This window comes from Astatotilapia calliptera, chromosome 16 (genome assembly GCF_900246225.1).
Source record: "Astatotilapia calliptera chromosome 16, fAstCal1.2, whole genome shotgun sequence".
Classification (NCBI taxonomy): domain Eukaryota; kingdom Metazoa; phylum Chordata; class Actinopteri; order Cichliformes; family Cichlidae; genus Astatotilapia; species Astatotilapia calliptera.
The window spans coordinates 1,155,001-1,176,317 of NC_039317.1; the positions used below are offsets into that span (position 1 = coordinate 1,155,001).

The window sequence follows — 21,317 nt, forward strand, 5'->3', positions numbered from 1 at the left end:
TTACACACTGTGTCTACTTGATCCACGTCTAACTCCGCCAACCCATAATGTTTCCACACCACTGAAGTTTTTTTTTTACCTCTCTTTTCAACCAACGGCAGTCCACTCTCCTCTCCAAATAACTTCTGCTTAGCTTTCCGAGCTTCCCTCGGGTCCTCTTAATTGTTGTGACGCGTGTTCGAAATGGAGAGCGGTGCGCTTGACTTACCACACGGAGCAGCGCGAGAGTAAAGCATGAGGGAGGGGCTAATAATCGGCTCAGTCATTTTTAATGATCGTTGAAAGCCCAGATCGTAATCGTGATTAAAATTCGATTAATTGAGCAGCCCTACTATATGACTTCTATTCATTTTACATCAAATTAAAACTTTGGGTGTCAGATAATTATTTATTAAAAGCTCGACATTTTAAATGAGAATAAGAAAGAAAAGTATGTCTTTGTGCCCCCTTTTCCCTGTTCATGCCCTATCGGCCCCCCTGGCTAAACTTTGCTAGATCCGCCCCTGCACAGCTACCAGCGTCAGCTACGTAGAAAAAGATCCTCGAGTAGAAAGTAATATTAAATACATTCTAACAACAGCTGATCAAGCTTAAATGTGCTGCTGTTGTTCAGCCGCTGGTTTCCTCTTTCTGGTGCAAAGTGGGCCAAAGGCAAACTAGAGAGACGGACTCGCGACAGAAAAGCCGATCAGCTGATCGTTAAGCAGTTTCATGATTGAAGTAGCAGCAGGAGAGGCAGTCGCTCCATATATCGTTTGTTAAGCTTAACGCAGGAATGCTTTACAAACATTCAGAGATGGACTTACACACTTGCTTTACTTCTCTCGGGGATAACTTTGTCGGAGATGAAATGCCAGGTTGCTAGCGAAGCTCCAAATGCTATCCAGACCACCGACAGGTCCCGCATGCCACAGCCGCTCTATCACGTGATGCATACTGCTCCGAGTGCTAACGTTCTGAGGTGAGTTACGGCGTGTTGCAAGTTTTGTGAGGTGCTTTCGTGATATTTAATGGATCGGATTACATTTTTTATTTTTCTCCGATATCCGATCCAGTAATTTAGGTCAGTATCGGACCGATACCGATACGTAATATCGGATCGGTCCATCTCTAGACCACAGCACACTAATCAGAATCAGAATCAGAATCAGAATACTTTATTGATCCCTGGGGGAAATTATTTTTTGTTACAGTGCTCCATTATAAACCAACATTAAGACAAGACAGACAATACGCTAACTAAGAATAGTACAATATATACATATATATACATACATACATACATAAGTCACTTATAAATAAATATTTGGAAAAGAAACATGTGTAGTTGTAGCAGCAAACAGTGTGTTAAGTGGATGCGTTGTACAGGGAGCCACAGGCAGGAATGATTTCCTGTGTCGTTCAGTGGTGCTTTTCGGTAATCTCAGTCTCTCACTGAACGAGCTCCTGTGACTGACCAACATGTCATGGAGTGGGTGGGAGGTGTTATCCAACATTGTCTTTATCTTGGACAGCATCCGCCTCTCCGACACCACCTTGAGGGAGTCCAGCTCCATCCCCACAACATTGCTGGCCTTACGGATCAGTTTATTAAGTCTGTTGGCATCTGCGACCCTCAGCCTGCTCCCCCAGCATGCAACAGCATAGAGGATCGCACTGGCCACCACAGACTCATAGAAAATCCTCAGCATTTTCTGGCAGATGTTGAAGGACCTCAGTCGCCTCAAAAAATAGAGACGACTCTGGCCCTTCCTGTAAAGTGCTGTGGTGTTTTTAGCCCAGTCCAGTTTATTGTCAATGTGTACTCCAAGGTATTTATAGTCCTCCACAATGTCAACACTGACCCCCTGGATTGAAACAGGGGTCAAGTGTTTCCTGGTCTTCCTGAAGTCCACGATCAGTTCCTTGGTCTTTGCCACGTTGAGCTGCAGATGATTCTGCTCACACCACGTGACAAAGGAGTCGACCACAGCCCGGTACTCTGTCTCATCATCCCTGCTGATGCATCCAACCACCGCAGAGTCATCAGAAAACTTCTGAAGAAAATTCTTCAGAATTCTTCATGTGTCTGAGAGTCTGAGAGGCTCAAAGTTCTAGAATAGAAAAGCAGCCAGTCGGCCCACAGTCGGTCCACAGTCGGTCCACAGTCGGTCCACAGTCGGTCCACAGTCGGTCCACAGTCGGCCCACAGTCGGTCCACAGTCGGCCCACAGGTCTCAGTAGCATCTATAGCCCAGGACAAACCAGATTTGCATCCAGATTTCCAGGACTAGAAGATTAAATGCAGATCAAACATGCAGACACAACAAATGAGATTTCCATACCAGAGCGGTTGGTCCGCAAGTTAACAATGACTGCATGTGGTACTGTTGGTGCTGTCAACAGAGTGCTGGTGGAAACTGTGGTACTGTTGGCCGAAGCCAACGAGGTGAGAGGAGGAAAAGGACAGAGCTGGCTGATATGATGGAATGAAAGAAGTTAGGCAAAAGATCCGATGGAAACGAGCAAAGTCAGGAGTACTGGAGGTGGATTCAAGATGCAATACCACGGCGTGGATAAGAAGAGAAATGAAGTGGGGGTAATCTCGAGTGTGAAGAGGGTTGTGGAGGTGAAGACAGTGTCTCACAAAGATGTCAGGGCTGCACAGATTGGATGTCAGTTACCAGAGAAAGAGCAAGTCTGGAGTAGGATGGATGAAGGGGTAGAGATTGTTCCCAGGGAGAGAGCGATGACTGGAGTAGACAGACTGAAGGGAACAAAAGTGAATAAGGAGGTATTGGGTAGGTGTGGTGTTAAGGAGAGAAATGCAGAAGAATGGGTGGTAGTAGATCTGGTAGTAGAGGACAGTGAGACAGTGGTCTGCAGCACGAGTGACAGACGTTTGGGTGGACTACATCGGAGTCCCTTTTTGTTTCCAGTGGTGATGGACAGGTTGACACTTGGGTTCAGGCAGTAATCTCCATGATCTATGATGTTCACAGAGACATTGTGACCTGTAGCGAGAGTAGGGAGTAGGTGGAAGACGGTCTGTAAAGACAGTGTCAAGAGACGAGGAATGATGAGGAAGGACAGTTGGTAGAAGCGTGTGAATGAGAGGTAGACATTAGAAAGGTGAAGATGCAAAGAACAGAGATAGTGAAGGTCGATCATTTTAAATACCTGGAGTAACCCTTCCAAAGCAAAGAGAGAACAGGCAGGGTGGCAGAAGGATGGCAGCATGAGTTGTTTTTTTCTATGATGTATAGTCTGCAGACAGTGGCACTGAAAACAAGGGCGAAGCTGGAGGTGGCAGAGATGTTAGGATTTTTCCTTGGAGGAGCCGGGATGGACGGGATCAGAAGAACTAGAGGAGCAGCTCATCTTGAGCCGTCTTAAGACAGCTAGTGAGACAAGACTGAGATACTTTAGACATGTGCAAAGGAGGGATAGTAAATACATTAGACAAAGGATGTTAAATATGGAGCTGCCAGGCAGAGAGGAAGACCACAGAAGAGATTCATGGGGGTAGTTTGCTCACATGCAGAAGATGCTAGAGCGATAGTGGATGCTGCGGTGAGACGGAGGCAGGTGATCTGCTGTGGTAACCCGTTAAACAACAGCCAAAAGTAGAAGACGAAGAAAGTGGGCTATAGAAGATCAATACAAAGAAGTTGTACCCCAAAAACACTTAAAACCATATTGCTCCGTTGCACTATGTCTGACCTTCCTGTCCACTTCAAGTCAAGAGGAAAAACAGTTTGTCAGCCTGGGAGCTGATGTCTTGCTTCATAAAAACAGCATTATGATGGAGTGGAAACAGGTATTCCAGGATTTCCCTCTAAGTTCCCTGGATTTGTCAAACATGCAAGAACTTTCTGTGGAATTTCAGGGCACTGGCACGTCAAATGTATTTTTATTTTATTTATGATCTCCTCAGTCAGCCGTCCACACTCGACTTGTAACAGGAGCAATAAGTTAACATCAGCAGTTTTACGCCTCTGGCTCTGTCCTCACAGATGCATTCATGCACAGTATGTTGTAGTGTGTATATGTATGTATCACCCACATTTTGCCACCATTAGATAAGAAACACAAAACTGATATATTATTATTATTACTATTTTGGACAAATCTGTTTTTTAAGTAGCAACATTTTACTTCTGTTTGCCAATTTTCAGCTGTACCAACAACAAAGACTTGATTTTTATTTGAACTCACACACAAAGCCCAAACACAGTTGTTTCTTTTAAACTAAGAGCTGTCAGTGAAGTTTTACTACTGTGGATTACAGGATAAGAGACGTTTGGACACAGAGGGACTAGTAAATCGTTTCAAACCCGAGCCATCAACAAGTCTAAGCTGTTGAGACAACCCTTCTGTTCAACCCGTCGCACTAAATTGTTCATATCTACACGCACATGCATTTACACTCGAACCAGCAACTGGGCAAAAAGTGCCTTTCCTTAAACTGCTTCTTATAACAACAAAAGGAACAACAATCAGAAGAGCTGAAGCATTTTTTCTTCTTTTCTTTCCTGTATATGCAGACATCCCAGGTTCTGTTGTCTGCGTAATGAATATAAAACTGTGTCGTGTGTTAATTAAATGGCATCCTGCGCTCTCATTGGGAGTTACTTCAGTTGCTCCTCTCCAAACTGAAAAAAGTGTCAATCTGAACCACTTCAGGTTACCTGAGGTAAGTTTTCTCATCAGTGCTTGAAGTTGCCAAATGTAATTAACTTTCTTTGATCTGTGATCACTGCGTGGGATCAAATGACCTCCTATATGGACACACCTTTAATCAGAAGTTTGGCAACGTTCCTGTCTTAGGTGTCATGTGTTTGTCCTTGTTCTGTGAAGGGTCAGTTTTCCCTTGTCCTTTTTATTCTCAACTCTCTCCCCACAAATTATATTGTGAATGTAATGTACGTCTTTATGTCTGCTTCTATGTGGTTTAAGAGCCATTATTTCAATGTTTATTAATGATTCCTCCTATTAGAACATCACCAAATGATCAAAGTGCCACAGGGACTCGTTGCACAGCTTGAGGAACAATAACTATGATACAAATATTTTTTCTTTTGCCTGTCCCGTTTGGATCTTTAGCCATCAGAATTGTCTCTGTTCCTCTCTCTCTCTTCCTTTCTGTTCCTCTCTCTCCCTCTTTGTGCTGACAATCATCAAATATCCGCATCCTCAGGACCTTCTATCGCTGTGCCATTGAGAGCATCCTCACTGGATGCATCACCACCTGGTACGGCAACAGCACCGCCTACAACTGCAAAGCTCTCCAGCGAGTAGTGCGGTGCTCTGAACGGATAATTGGAGGTGAGCTTCCCTCCCTCCAAGACATCTACAGGAAGCGCTGCCTGAGGAAAGCGGGGAGGATCATCAAGGACTCCAGTCACCCCAGCCATAAACTGTTCAGACTGCTTCCATCAGGAAGGAGGTTCTGCAGCATCTGGTCCCGTACCAGCAGACTGAGAGACAGCTTCTTCCACCAGGCCATCAGACTGCTGAACACGTCATAGACACCTCAGCTTCACTACTGGAACTTTAACATTATGCACTCCATACTGTACAGTAATGCCACTGTTTTGCACATATTCAACTCTGTATATTTTATATATTTTATTGTTTACTCTATTTAATTTGTAAAATATGTAGACACACACACACACACACGCAGAAACACATATTTAGTATACACATCCAGAAATGCATATACTGTATGCATATATATATATTGTACATATATTTATTAGTTTCAGATGTAGCCATTCTTGTATTTTGCTTGTTTACATTATTGTATTTTGCACAACTCTGTTGCTTGTGAAGCTCGCACACAAGAATTTCACTCACATGTGCTGTACCAATGTACCTGCACATGTGATGTGACAATAAAAGTGATTTGATTTGATTTGATTTGAAATATACAATTGAAACCAGATATTTACAAACTCTTCAGATAAAAACACTTTTTTAATTGTAACATCAAATCAGACTAAATGTTTATTTTTTTTAGGTTGATAAATATAAAAACATATTTGTTAAAGAGCATATGGGAGAAGGACGCAACCCATAACGGCAATGCTCAGTGGCTAGTGGATCTGAGGGCAGACCACAGCGACCTCCCTGAACAGGGTCCAGTAACCATCACAGTGGCAGATATCCAAGAAAGGGTCTCCAGTATGAAGAGTTGGACAGCATCAGGGCCCGACATGGTTCATGACTACTGGCTGAAGAAGCTGACTGCACTCCACGAGCGTCTGGCAGCACAAATGAACCAGCTGCTAGTTAACGAGAGACACCCGGAATGGCTAACCGAAGGTCAGACGGTCCTGATCCCCAAGGACCCCAAGAAGGGACCGGTCCCATCCAACTACCGACCAATAACCTGCCTCAGTACTACACGGAAGCTCCTGTCACGCATCATATCGGCTAAGATGAACAGGCACATGGGTCAATACATGAGCGGGACACAGAAAGGAATTGGCAAGAATACCAGAGGCGCAAAACACCAGCTACTGGTAGACAGAACAATCAGCCGAGACTGCAAGACCAGACTGACCAACCTGTGCACTGTCTGGATTGATTACAAGAAGGCCTATGACTCAATGCCCCACAGCTGGATACTGGAATGCCTAGAATTGTACAAGATCAATGGGACCCTAAGAGCCTTCATCAGGAACTCAATGGGGATGTGGCGTACAACACTAGAGGCCAACTCCAAGCCCATAGCACAAGTCACCATCAAGTGCGGGATCTACCAAGGAGATGCTCTGTCCCCACTGCTGTTCTGCATAGGCCTGAACCCCCTCAGTGAGATCATTAACAAGACTGGCTACGGATACCGACTACGGAACGGAGCAGTTGTCAGCCACCTCCTGTACATGGACGACATCAAGCTGTATGCCAAGAGTGAACGAGACATCGATTCACTGATCCACACTACCAGGCTATACAGCAATGACATTGGAATGTCGTTCGGACTGGAGAAGTGTAGTCGGATGGTAACAAAGAGAGGGAAGGTAGTCAGAACTGAGGGGATTGAACTACCAGACGGCAACATTGCAGACATAGAGGACAGTTACAAGTACCTGGGGATCCCGCAGGCGAATGGGAACCATGAAGAGGCCGCTAGAAAAGCTGCAACCACCAAGTACCTGCAGAGGGTCAGGCAAGTCCTGAGGAGTCAGCTGAATGGTAAGAACAAGATCCGGGCCATCAACACCTACGCCCTGCCCATGATCAGGTACCCTGCTGGGGTAATAGGCTGGCCAAAGGAGGAGATAGAAGCCACTGACATAAAGACAAGAAAGCTCCTGACCATGCATGGAGGGTTTCACCCCAAGTCCAGCACCCTGAGGCTGTACGCTAAGCGGAAGGAAGGGGGCCGGGGACTGGTGAGTGTCAGCACCACAGTCCAGGATGAGACAACGAACATCCAAGAATACATTAGGAAGATGGCCCCAACTGACCGAGTGCTCAGTGAATACCTCAGGCAGCAGAAACCCAAGAAAGAGGAGGGAGACGAGGAACCATCATGGAAGGACAGGCCCCTGCACGGTATGTACCACCGGCAGATAGAGGAGGTGGCTGATATCCAGAAATCCTACCAGTGGCTGGACAAAGCTGGACTGAAAGACGGCACAGAGGCACTTTTGGGGCGACCGTGGCTCAGGGGGTTGGGAATCGCATCTGTAACCGGAAGGTCGCCGGTTCGATCCCTGGGCTCTCTGTCCTGGTCGTTGTGTCCTTGGGCAAGACACTTTACCCTACCGCCTACTGGTATATAAAATAGAAGCTCTGTCTCTCTTTATTCTGACGTTTAACTAATTCAAAAGATATTTCAATATTTATTTAACCAAAACAAAACAAGTTTACTCTAAATTGATGTTTAATAGTAAAAAATGTTTTTATGTTTTCTCCCTAAAGTGTAAATATCTGGTTTAAACTGTGAATATACTGCTCTGTATAGAAATTCCTCTTGTTTTGCATAGAAATATACTGAACAACATACAAAGCATTATATATGCTTTGTATGTTTTTCTCTCTCTCCCTCTCTTTCTTTCATTCTTCCTCCCTGTCCTATCCCCCAGTCATGTCTGTCCCGGCTGTAACAACCGAAAATCAAATCAAATAAATACATAATTATAATAAAGGTCAATCAAATGGACCAATATGGCAAGGCCATGATGATCCACTTGGTAAAGTAAAGCCGCTTGGCATCTTTCTTCCATCTAACCAGATGACAGCAACGTCACTTTATTTTTTCCTTTTTTGCTTTTAAATAGCTCAAAACTCAAATATTCATTCAAATTAAAAAATTACCAACTTTGCGTTTAAAAAATTTTAAACACACAGAATGAAAGAAATGTTGGACACTAGAAAGAGCACAAAAATGACAAAACACAACAGATGAACACTGACCACTGAAATCAGGTCATGTGCAGTTAACAAGATACTGCAGAGACTGACGGACCGTTTTATTCCCAGTGACAGAAGCAGAACAGAAAAGCTACAAATGGAACCAACGCAGAAATAATGTTTCTTATTTTTGTTTCAAATGTAACAAATCTTTATTCAGCTGAGAGAATCTTTTGCTATTATTAGTTTTATCATAGTAATCTGATTATTTTTTCCTGCTTTACATGTTTTTAAGTTTTCAGCTTATTAAGTCAAGAATATAACTATTGATTATAAGCCTGGCTCTGCTGGAGGTTTCTTCCTGTTAAAAAGACGTTTTTCCTTCCCACTGTCGCCAAAGTGCTTGTTCAGAGGGAGTGGCCTGATTGTTGGGGGTTCTCTTTATTATTGTAGCTCTGTACCTCACAATATAAAGCACCATGACGTGACTGTTGATGTAAATTGGCTATATAAATACAATTGAATTGAACTGAACAAGGAGAAAACAGAATGACAAACTGAATAACACTGTCAACTTTATGTCGCAGGTTTATCAGAGAAACTAAGAATTTTCTCCAAGCATGACATCAAAGTACATCGACCTCTGACATCCCATAGACTAAACTCCCAAACACACATTAAACAACATAGGATGAGTGCTTCTGTGACCTCTGTAGAGGAGAAACCAAACAGCCACTCCACAAATGTATGGTACAACTTAGAAGAGCCACAGGACAAATCTCTGCTCTGCACTGGACAAATCCGACTCTCTGAAGAATGCCAATGTTTAAATGCATGAAAAAAGAAAAAAAGATCCCCAACTTATAGCAGCTTTCTACAGTCAAATACATTCTGGATTTAGGCCGTCTGTCTGTAGGCTATAGAACTTTCTATTTTCTATAATGATATTATAGAAACGATCTTAACAGCCTGTCAGTGGCTTTTAGCAGCTCTGTTCTAGTCTGTCAGTCATGATAACAGCTTCCTTTCTCTGACACTCACACACACACACTCACATACACACACACACACACACATTCTCACACTCACACACTCACACACACACTCACACACACACACACTCACACACTCACACACACACTGACAAAGGCAAATACCTGCTCACACAATCTATTAGCTGGCACTACTAATCAGCTTGTAACACACTCACACACACACACACTCACACACACACACACTCACACACACACTCACACACACACACACTCACACACACACTCACGCACACACACACTCACACACACACTCACACACACACACACTCACACACACACTCACACACACACTGACAAAGGCAAATACCTGCTCACACAATCTATTAGCTGGCACTACTAATCAGCTTGTAACACACACACTCACACACACACTCACACACACACTCACACACACACTCACACACACACACTCACACACACACTCACACACACACACACACACACACACTCACACACACACACACTCACACACACACACACTCACACACACACTCACACACACACACACTCACACACTCACACACACACTGACAAAGGCAAATACCTGCTCACACAATCTATTAGCTGGCACTACTAATCAGCTTGTAACACACACACTCACACACACACTCACACACACACTCACACACACACTCACACACACACTCACACACACACACACTCACACACACACTCACACACACACACACACACACACACACACTCACACACTCACATACATGTCTATAAAATGTCTCTGTGATTGATTACAGTCCAAACGGATGCTCATTACACTAACACTTACACACATGCACACACCATATGGCTGCAGCTGTCCAAAGACTAGAAAGCTTTTAAAGGAGGGAGGAGACAAAAGGAGAAGGGGGAGGAGAGGAAATCCTTTCTTTGTATTTATCTATTTAACACCCCCTCTCTCCCTCTTTCTCTCCCTGTCTCCCCTTCTTCCTCTCACCCTTTGCTTTGCTTGTCCCCTGGTGAGTAATAAGAGCTAATCCAGTTAAGCTGCATCTCCTTCCCCTCTCTCTGTTTCTGACTGTCTGTCCAACAGACACACACACACACACACACACACACACACACACACACACACACACACTTCATTTTCACACCCATCTGCCACTGTACTTGACACTGGGTGTGCGAGTGGAAGACAATGAGAGATGGAGGAAGGAGGGAATCCCTAACTCTCTCCTCAGGAGCGTCTTATTGTTCCCAATGAAAGTGGCATACACCCCACCCCCACCCTGACACACACACACTCTTCAATAATAGATATGTAGCTCCTCCTCCCAGGTTTCCTCACCATGACTCAGGACTGAGGTCTCACTTAAAGAAACAGGACACTCCACTTGCTATAAATCTCAAAGAAAATAAATTGTTGGCATAAGATCAATAAGGAAAACACAACAAAGGTCAATATGTCAGTGCTATTGTTACAGTTCAGCACAAGCTCAAGGGAAGGCTTGCATTATGGTGAAAAAGGAAGTCAGGGGTCTACTCAGGGTTCCCACAGTGCAATGAGTCAGTCATTAACAATCAGTGGAACTAGATTTCATGTCTTTGAGATGCTTGCAGTGAGCCAAATGATGAGCTACTGTGGCTCAAACTGCCAAAAAGCTGGTTATGATAGAAAGGTGTCCAAATACATGGTGCATCAAATTTTGCTGTGTATGGGGCTGCATAGACGCAGACTAGTCAGGCTGCCCACGCTGAGCCCTGTTCACCGCTGTAAGATCCTCCATTAGACACAGGTATCCAAACTGGCTCAAGAAGGGGTGGAATAAGGTGGCCTGTCTGATGAATCACGCTTTCTTTACATCACGTGGATGCAAGGGTGTGTGCCTGGAGTGTAGCTGCAGAATACCTAGCACAGAGACAAGCTGTCGAGCAGTGTAATGTTTTGGGCAATGCTCTACCATCAATTTGGATGTGACATTTCATAGGAATGGTATTCCCTGATGGATACCAACAGGATAATGTTCCCTGCCACAAAGCAAAAATAGTTCAGGAATGGTTGAAGGTGTGACCTGGCAGTGAAATTCCCCAGATCTTAATCCAGTTGAGCAGCTGTGGGATGTGCTGGACACACAAGCTCATCCTAGACAAGGCTTTTGTCCCGTCTTCCTTCTCTCACCCCAACCAATCACAGCAGATGGCCCCGCCCCTCCCTGAGCCTGGTTCTGCCGGAGGTTTCTTCCGGTTAAAAGGGAGTTTTTCCTTCCCACTGTCACCAAAGTGCTGCTCACAGGGGGTCATATGATTGTGGGTTTTTTCTCTGTATCTATTATTGTAGGGTCTACCTTACAATATAAAAGCACCTTGAGGCGACTGTTGTTGTGATTCAATGTATAAATAACATTGAATTGAACTGAATCCTTGGATGTTGGGTGTGGTTGTACCCGTAACAGTCCAAAGACAGGAAGCAGAATATCTGTACTGAGGATGATGAGGGAATAAAGTAAACGACTCCTGCCACTTAGGGAAATCTTCTAAAGGAGAGGAAGTTAGAATAGAATAGAATAGAATAGAATAGAATAGAATAGAATAGAATAGAATTATCCTTTATTGTCCCTCACTGGGGACATTCAGGTGTTCCAGCAGTGACAGGCAGATGGAGCATGCAGATTCACCCAAAAGTAAAGACTAGAAAATTAAAAACAATAAAATAAGAGACTGTGCAGGGGACAATTACAGCATAAGAAACATTTATTAAAAAGAGCAAAGAGCATCCTTGCTCCTTTGTGCACCGAGGATGCAGCAGTGTGTCACTGAAGGAGCTTCATGTGTGGGCTGGGAGACATCGTCCATGACTGATGCTATGTTTGTTCTTCTGTCTTCTTCCACCTGCAGTGGGTCGACGGGGCATCCCAGAGCTGGCCTTCCTGATGAGTCTGCTCTGACCTTTCTTGTAAAGAGCATCAGTGTTGTAAGTTAAGGAGATTTTGGATCTCAAGCCCGTCATGTTCTGGCAATTGCGAGGTACACTCATCATAAGTTGATGAGAGGATGACCAGAGCGTGCTGAGGTGCATGAGATACTTTGCTGTTAATGGTGCCAAATAACACGCTGGGATTATTCTTCTCAAGATTGTTGAGATAAGAAGATCTAGCCTCTTTCTCTTTCTCACTGTAGGAATGGATGAGTCCTTTACAATATTTTCAATGGACAACCAAACGTGTGATCTTCCATAATCGTTCTGCTCTTCGACACTGAAGATATTTAAGAAGGGTGAACAAGAAACAACAGAGCAATGGCTAATTTTGTCCTTATTTGTCCTTTCCATAGATCAGGACAAGTACTACTATCAGAAGAAGATGGAAAATGAACGGAAGAAAAAACTCAGTAAAGTCAGAACTGATTTAAACAGCAGCCCTGACATCAGGCTGTCAAACACTGAGCATAAACTCTGACCCCTCTCAAAGTGCTTATAGTCAAGGTTCACCTGGCTCGAAGCTTCATTCACCCATGTAATGCATCTGAATCACACACACACACACACACACACACACACACACACACACACACACACACACACACACACACACACACACACACACACACAGTGTCTTTTCATTCTTAAATTTGTTACGGATCAAAAACATCTATTATAACTATTACGATGTTACACCTTAACGTTAGCCCTTTAACTATCAGGTTATGCGTGTAGCTTTAGCTCACTGGGTGAGCAGGCACCCACGTGCCACATGGCCAGCAGGGTGGCAGGTTTGAGTCTGACCCACGGACAATTTGTTGTCCAATAAAGGCAAAATGCCAAAAAAGAGTATTTTAAAAAATAAACGAGCTGATTAGTGGTCTGATATTATTAAGGTAGTTGCTAGTAATAATACCACAGCATAAAAGCCTGAAATAGACAGCATCAGTTATGCCCATCTATAATGTTAAACAGTTTGTAGTGTCTATAATTTTCTTGGCGTGGTTTATTATGCCTTGGTGGCGGCTCCACAGTTATCACTGATGATATCACTGTTAGGTAAAGGCTGCTTGCAACAAGTGGAAATGATCATGACGCACAAACTGTGAAGTGTGTCTATTAAAACAAAGAAACTTCCCGTTTCCTGGCATTACACACAATTCTGTGTGTACACTTCCAGCTCAACACTGAAAGGAACCATCTTGGTGCCGAGCAATTGTGCTAAAATGAATAATTTACTGAGATGCTCTCAAGGAGCAGACCAGTAAACTGGCAGAATCACACTGGAAGAGCTGAGGGAACCGTGTGGCTGTGAGGTGACAAAGCTAACCGCTGCTACATTATGCTATCTGTGATCTTACTGAAATTTCCAAGTGAACTTTGTTTGGAGCAGCTGCCACCCTTTATCGTTTCTAAACGTCTCCATGGCTACAGACAGATTAGCTGAGAAAATTAACTCTAATTACCTTCTCATGCATACAAGTGCTCGCTCGACTCCTCGCTTCTGGAATATGAGGAGCATAGTGGGAATGGGTCTGGTGTGAATAGGTAGAGTGTGTCAGCATGAAGAAGCAGACTTGACATAAAAACTGTCATTCAGCAAGAATGTTGTGCTGCTGCTTTTAACAACGTAGCTACAGAAGCTGGTCTTCATGTGCTTCATGTGTTTGTAAAACAAAGAGCAGAATGACGTCACAAGTTCTGCTGTTATGTTAATAAATACATACAAAGTTGCTATTATTCTGGTAGCATAGCAACAGTAGCAGCTATTGAGAGACAGCTGGCGTCAGATATCTGATAAACACTCAGACACTGCTCTCTGATTGCATGTGTGTAGGTATGAATGCATCTGTGTTACTTCCTGTTTCCGTCTGATAATTGAGCATCCTATTTATAAACTGCTGATTAGCATAACATTCCACTGTACTGTACGGCTGTGCCTTAGAGTGTTAAAGATTCTTAATTCTTCATAATATTCTTTTCTTTTTGTCCAGATACAAAGTTTAAGTCTCACAAAAACTATTTTCAAGCTATTTTCATATATGACATTTTTCTCTGTAAAAGCCAATGAATAGAAAAGCACCACAACACAACAGTGGACCGAGCTAGAAGCGGCATGGAACGGTAGTAGAAGTATGGCATGGTGGAAATAACCATGAGACAATGAAGAGTTAAATAGAAAATTAAACACACAGGACAAATAATCAGCAATGAAGCAAAGCAGAAGAAGCTGAGACCCACATGGAACAGGTAGAGGGGCTGAAGAGGGCCAAGCAACACAACCTTACTGATATAGTCAAGAAGAAACAGCACGTGTATTTTTGGAGCAGAGGAGGGGAGGTGGGAAACTTAGTGCTACAGTTCATTGAGACTTTCTTGAGCACTGAGCTCCAGCTACCACAGGACCCTGACCTAAAAATAAAATACCTCATGGTTTGTCCCCAGTAAACAAACCATGACCCAGTGCTCCCCCAAGAACAGTGTTAACCTTCAAGAGCTTACAGCCAAACACATGGTTCTGAAAGCAGCTTGGAATAAGGAGAAGATTCACGTGGGCAACTTCAGTCACGACTGCAAATCCCAAACTGTAGAAGACAGCAGAGAACACTCTGGTATAGAGAGAGCATTAAAGGAGGATCTGTTTCCAAATGCTGTGGAAAAATATGCACCGGTGCGCAGGAAGCATGCAAAGACGTGGGGTCCAGGTCAAGGAGCCACCGACGACTGCGCAAACAGAGAAGACCTCGAACGGCCACTTTGACTTCCTCTTCTCTTAACTTTGACGTGTTTAAGGAAACGTGAGGCAGGAAAAGTAGGACTGTCGACAGCTTGCATAGGCTCGTCACAGCTGTCAGAAAGTGACAGACAATCTTGGTCCTTCATTGACGAGCATGTTTCATTTTGGAGGCATGCTTTAGAAAAAAACTCCACTTGTTACTTAACTGAGTTCACTCAGAGTAAAGGGCCGCTCGTTTATGTAACGATTCATCTGAATAACATAAATAAAGGAGGCCTAATATTAGTATCCGAAACAACAAATTAGCTATAAAGGAAATCAAAGGTGGCATTAGGGAGAGTGAAATGGACAATATGTCCAAGTCTTGTGTGGGATACAGACAAAGCCACTAAGAGAAAAGAGCCTACACAGGAAGGTGAGGAGAGCAAAATATGACAAGCTGGTGAAAACATTAAGCAAAGTCACGAAAAAAAAGAGAAATTTAAAACAAATACTGGATTTTGAAACTGAGATTTGCAAAACAAACCTAGAAATCTGATCAAGATCCCAACGCAGACCAACAAGTAAGATTAGAGATGCTTTATTTAATCCATGAACCACAGGAAGTCGAATAAACCTTCAAAGATTATTCTGAAACATTATGAAGACAGCATTAAACACTTGTTACGTCCATCAGACCTCCCATCGATAGGATAGAAACAAAACAAAGGACCGATTATTATTATTGCCTCATTATGAGGAAAGAAGAGCTCCAGAATCCCAGTTCTGCCCATTAACTTTACACCCTACAAGGTTATCAGACCAGTGAAGTGAATCTAAATCAATACGATGGCCGGGTATCCTAATCACCCAAAAACTGAACTGAAATAAACTTCAAGTGAGTAAACAGAAATAAGCAGGAACTCTGTCATTGTTTACAGGGAGGAGATGATGTCTCGGTTCCTTTGGGCAGGAGGCAGACCTGGGGTCACATTTAACACACAGTGGGTTAGCTTTGCCTAATTTCACAGTTTATTATTATTCTGCCTAAATGAGACACGTGGCCTGCTGATGCTCTCCAGAGTATACGACTAGATGGAACGATAAGAAACTACATTTGGGAAAGGCTCAACCTCACACAAGATTAAAACCTGTGAGACCCCAAAGAGAGTCAGAGTGGAGACACAGCAATCATCAGATCATTACAAATGATGGACAGAATCACCTAATCTGCCTCCTTATTACACTGCACGGGAAAACTATTAGCTACGACCCGGCACAGGTAGAGACGGCGTGGGCGGACGTCAGGCGCTCTCACCTGCTTTGGTCATTTACAAAACTACAAAGACTCCGGGACAATGTTCTCTTAGAGGATGTATTTAGCTTCATATGTACTAGTACACATGCTTCATGGAAAAATGGCTTCATTCCTTGAGAACTCATCTTTGTCACAAACACAGACACACACAGTACAACCGGCAGCGAAATGCTTTTTCCAACCAGATACAAGAAAAGACTAAAGTTAAAAATCACATTTAAAACCTGTGAACGGTCAAAACAGTCATGAGTATTTTATTAAAGTACATTATTTTGTTATTAGCAGCGTGTACAGTGATGTGTAGAGATATGAGTTCAGCCTAGGTTGCTACTATGACATGCTCCATTTTCTCCTCCCTGTTTTGTTTCCGTCCCAAAGGAAAAAGAATAAAACTGTCAATAAGTAACAGAAATGAGCCACTTTTCACATTTTGCTAATAATTTTGATGATCTCTAAATAGGAAGAGTTGCTAACTGGACTAATTATCTCCATAATTATATTTCCTGTGTGGTTCGTGACACATAATAGTACAATTATATTACAATTATTATTATACAATGTATAGAAACAGAAATACCCAATGGTGCTTCGGTGGTAATATCAGACCTTATATTTGGTCTTTAACTGAATGATGTTAACGTGAGAGCAGATGAATGTGTAATCTGACGTCAGTATTAATGTTTGCAAACAAAGCAGTCGTGTTTGTGCTGTTGCAGTTATCCCTGTGACAAGCTGTGCGCCCTGCAGCTCAGCCTGCGTACGACAGGCTCCAGCCGCCCTGCAACCCTGAGGTGTGCGTGTAACCGTTACACGTTACACTGTCGGGAACGGATGGACGAGTGCAGATGCAGCAAAGCCTCACATCACATCAGTGCAGCCGCACTTCTAATCTTTATAACAACACAAGCACTTACACTGTTTGTAATATGACTGGAAACTGTGTTGAACTTTCCCACTGGTGGATAATCATTCTCACTGTGGAGTGGTTTGGAAGCGACCGCACGAGCCCTCCCTGACTGATGGGCAGCTGTTGCACACCCTCTTAGTAAACTTTTATTTTTGTTTCCATTTTTGTTCAATAACAGCAGGATGTAATATGTCACTTGTTGTAAGAACTGGTCGTGTCAGGTGATTTTATTAAGTCTTGATACATAAAAACAGAATTTATTGAGGGTTTGTTTCATACTGTTCCCTCATTCAATAAACTAAACAAAGAAAAGCTGTAGAATCACCGTGAGGCTCACATGTCTGACAGCAGACTGAATCCAGCCCCCAACACGAAGCCATCATGGATGCAAAGGACATTTTAGACACGCGCCAGGTTTAAAGGATAATTTCTTGTTTTTTAGAGACAGAAACATGATGTACGAGCAGTTTACTGGTAGAATAAGAAGTGGAACGGGATTTAGAAATGAAGTGGAACAGCGCCATCTCTGATTTCGTCCTTGTCAGTCTAACAGTCTAACACCTACAGGACAAGGATCTTCACAACTGTTCAGACACAGAGATGCAGTTTAGCCCAAATACTTGTTTTTTATTGCTCACAAAAGAAAGGATGACTACGCTCTGATGTTTAAATAGTAAAAGCTAAATGAGTATCTAAGCAGTTTTAACTTTGTTGAGAAGTTAAACTGAGAAACCAATTTTTTAATTTTTCCCAAACTATTCCAGAAACGAGCCAATAAGGATCAGCGAGAGAGCCTCAACATCACGAAGAAGAAGGTTGTTCTGGCTCTGCCTGTGACCGTTTACACTTCACAACACAACATGCTGTATTATAGAAACAGGGATTTGAATCCAACACTGACAAAACACCAGGGCATCAGAAACAGCAGCTACTCAGTTTGTCAGCGTTCAAGCATCCAGAGTCCCAAACTCCTAAATTACACAATAAACTGTTTTAGTGCTTTTAGATTTTTACATCAGCCTCTTGTGTCGCCATGTGAGAAATGACATGTCGTGCTGTACAGCGGTGTCCTCCGTGGCTATGATGACTATGGATAATACAGAAAGCGGCACAGCACTATGCCTCTGGGGGCTCCGGTGCTCAGAGGGAGGATGGAGGATATGTACTTGCTCAGCCTGACAGTCTGAGGGCAGATGGTGAGAAAACCTAATATCCAGTGATGTATGGAGGGGGTCAGCCAGGAGTTTCGTTGGCATGCTGAACTGTAAACGAGCGCTCTGACATACGTGTTGTCTCTGTAAATAAGGCCAGTGTTGCCGCACAGCTGGCATCTTTACATGACTTGTTCTCTTGGTACCAAAACTGGTGTTCATTGAGTGCACCCCAGCATGTGTCACATCCCAGTGTGGGAAACTGTGTCACACACCTGAAGCCACACAGTACTGTGCAAAAGTCTCAGCCAGCCCTCAGTTTACTTCCAAGACTTTCATTTTATAAAGTGGTCTGGAGCAATTATTGTCCGGGCTTTATGGATGTCTTTCAAACGTTTTCTTCGGACAGTCGCTCACAAAAATCCCATAATTGATTCCCATTTCTTTAATTGAATCTATAAAATATTCCAAAGATAACCCAGTTTGACAAGCACAAACTGCACACCAGGCAGATAAAAAAGGAAACAATAATGGTTGTTTCCTTCCTGTGCACTTCTAAAACAATCAGCTGAATTTAGTCCAGGTGCAGGAGAAGGAAAACTGTGGAGCGATACAGCTTTTCAGGAGCAGACATGAGCATTGGTTGGATTTCTATTGCATTAAAGGACAGGAGCACTATAGTAAATGCAATCTGCATCCAGGATGGAAACAACTGCATCATACTGCTAACAGAAGTTCAGCTCTTTGTGAGATTCTCCACAAACAGCATGCTAAGCGCCTTGTTGTGATTTGTTTGGTATAAAACTGAGTTCATGCAAAGCTAGCCAAGAAATTCAGAGTGATGAAAGCTGAGTTAATGGCCCAAACCCAGCAACCAGCACCTGAACTTTAACAGGTAACAAACGCAGCCTCCGTCAACAAGTCATTCTTTAGGAAAAGAAACAAGAAGAAAAGACTGCCACGGCAGCAGATCTCATGAAGGTTTAAATCCAGCGTGTTCGGCGTACAACAGCAAGTGTCTAACAACTAACTAAAACATGGTGGAGGGCTTGGAGCTGCAGTTCAGCCAGTGGTGTTGGAGATCTTGTCAAAGCTGAGCAGAGATCAGGATCAGGATCCACTATGTAATAATCAGAGGTGGCCATGGCGCTCTGCTAATATCTGCTTCAGCCTTTAGCGTCATAAAAGATACCAGAAATGATCTGCTGTCTGCTTTTGTAATGATCTTAGGAAGTATAATGTAATGACACCGTAATGAGCTGTCTCCATGATGACAGCATGTGCTTGCAGACCAGTTATTTGGACTCAGTCATCTTGTGCCTTCTGTCCATGTATCAGCACAAACACACAGTCTTCTCCCACAAGCTGGACATTTTTTCCTGAGCCTTTCAGCTGCTGATCTGATGTGATCCCACCATGATTCTTCCTTCTTTTGTAGACCCACAGCATCAGCTAACACACGCACGGAAATCAACACGACACTGTAGATCCGCGTAAAAGCCTCAAACAGCGCAACGTTTCTGCTTATTTGAAGCAGAATGTTTGCAGCTGCCTCCCATCTGCTAGTGCAGCTTCCAGCTGATTTTCTGCACATTTCTGCTCTCTTGCTTTCGTGCGCTTGCTCGGGCGGCTCTGGCTCAAATTGATCTCGGGTGTGATGCTTTTGTCTTAGATTTGGAGAGATCAGCTCCGATTCCTACCTGTTTTGTAGAAGGCATCAGTGTCGGGGTCGCTGGGCGCCTCCTCGGCCGCTTCTGCTGGGTTCATACCGGAATCCGTTTTACTATCCAGTGACAAAGAAAGAATAAAGAATAAAGCCCACCGCTCGGGAAAGATCCTCGCGTCTTTATTCCTCACATGTCCTTCGCTTAGCTCGCTCTCCCTCCATCACCCGATGTGGTTTGCTTTCTTTTTGTCGCCCTCTCGGTTTGTTTGGTGTTCAGGGTAGGCTTCGTTTCTCTCTATTGTTCCCGGTCCAACCTCCCTCTCTGCTTCTGTCCGCCAGGGTCTCTCTGCCTCCCTCCCTCTCCCCGTACGTCCCCTCCCTCCCTCCCTCCCTCCCTCTGTCTCTCCAGTTCAGTTCATTGACCTTTATTAACGGGTTCGTCTGCGCGTTCAAATGATTGAAATTAACACGGCGTGATCTATAAATCAAAAATCACATTTTCACTATTTTCCAAATAGCAGTGCGATGGTGATGCAGTAGTTCTAAACATATATGCTGCATTTTACATTATATACATGGAGCACGCAGGAGGAGGCGTGCACTGTTCACAAACACGCAGAGCGAGGGGTCGAAGTAATGGGCCACCCGCTGGACCTCCAGAGCCACAGCAGTAAAAGCAGCAATGAGCCAGCGGTGACCACTGTGGACCATTTCTAGCCTTAATGGCCAGTCTGAGCATTTATCCAGGCAATCGCGTGTTTACCAACGACACATCGTTGCATTGTGCCTGGCTGTCACTGACAGGAGAAGCAACTTTCCAGCATAAAGACACCGTATGTGTCTCTGCTGCATGTGGCAGACTCTTGCTGCACGCATCGTCTGCCTCACCCTCCATCTTCATCAGTTATATTTCACACCCTGTCTTCTGTTTGAATGGTCACTTCCATTGAAACTTACAAACACGTTTCTTTCTAAGTGATGAAATCAACAGCAGTATGTATATTTCTGATATATGTCTACAATTCTTCCATGAACAAAATTATATATTTGGGCTAAATTTCATTACATTTCAGACAGTGGAGACGGAGAGCACTGTGTAACATGCTGATAGATTTGGAATTATTTATAAAGATTTGTATGGGAACAGGTATGTGCAGGTCGAGCTCAACCACAGCATTACAGAGCCTGCGGATCCCCTCTCTGTCAGGTGTTTCCCCCATACA

At 43.6% G+C, this 21,317-nt stretch overlaps 1 protein-coding gene across 1 annotated transcript in view; it reads right to left on the bottom strand.

The window, feature by feature from the left end:
* Positions 1 to 20,442, bottom strand: part of kalrna (kalirin RhoGEF kinase a) — a 154,323-nt gene extending 133,881 nt beyond the window's left edge. The window contains exon 1 of the mRNA XM_026144911.1: positions 20,129 to 20,442. Coding sequence (XP_026000696.1) covers positions 20,129 to 20,195 — 67 coding nt within the window. The 5' untranslated portion in view covers positions 20,196 to 20,442. The remainder of the gene's footprint in view (positions 1 to 20,128) is intronic.
* Between the last annotated feature and the right edge of the window lie 875 nt (positions 20,443 to 21,317).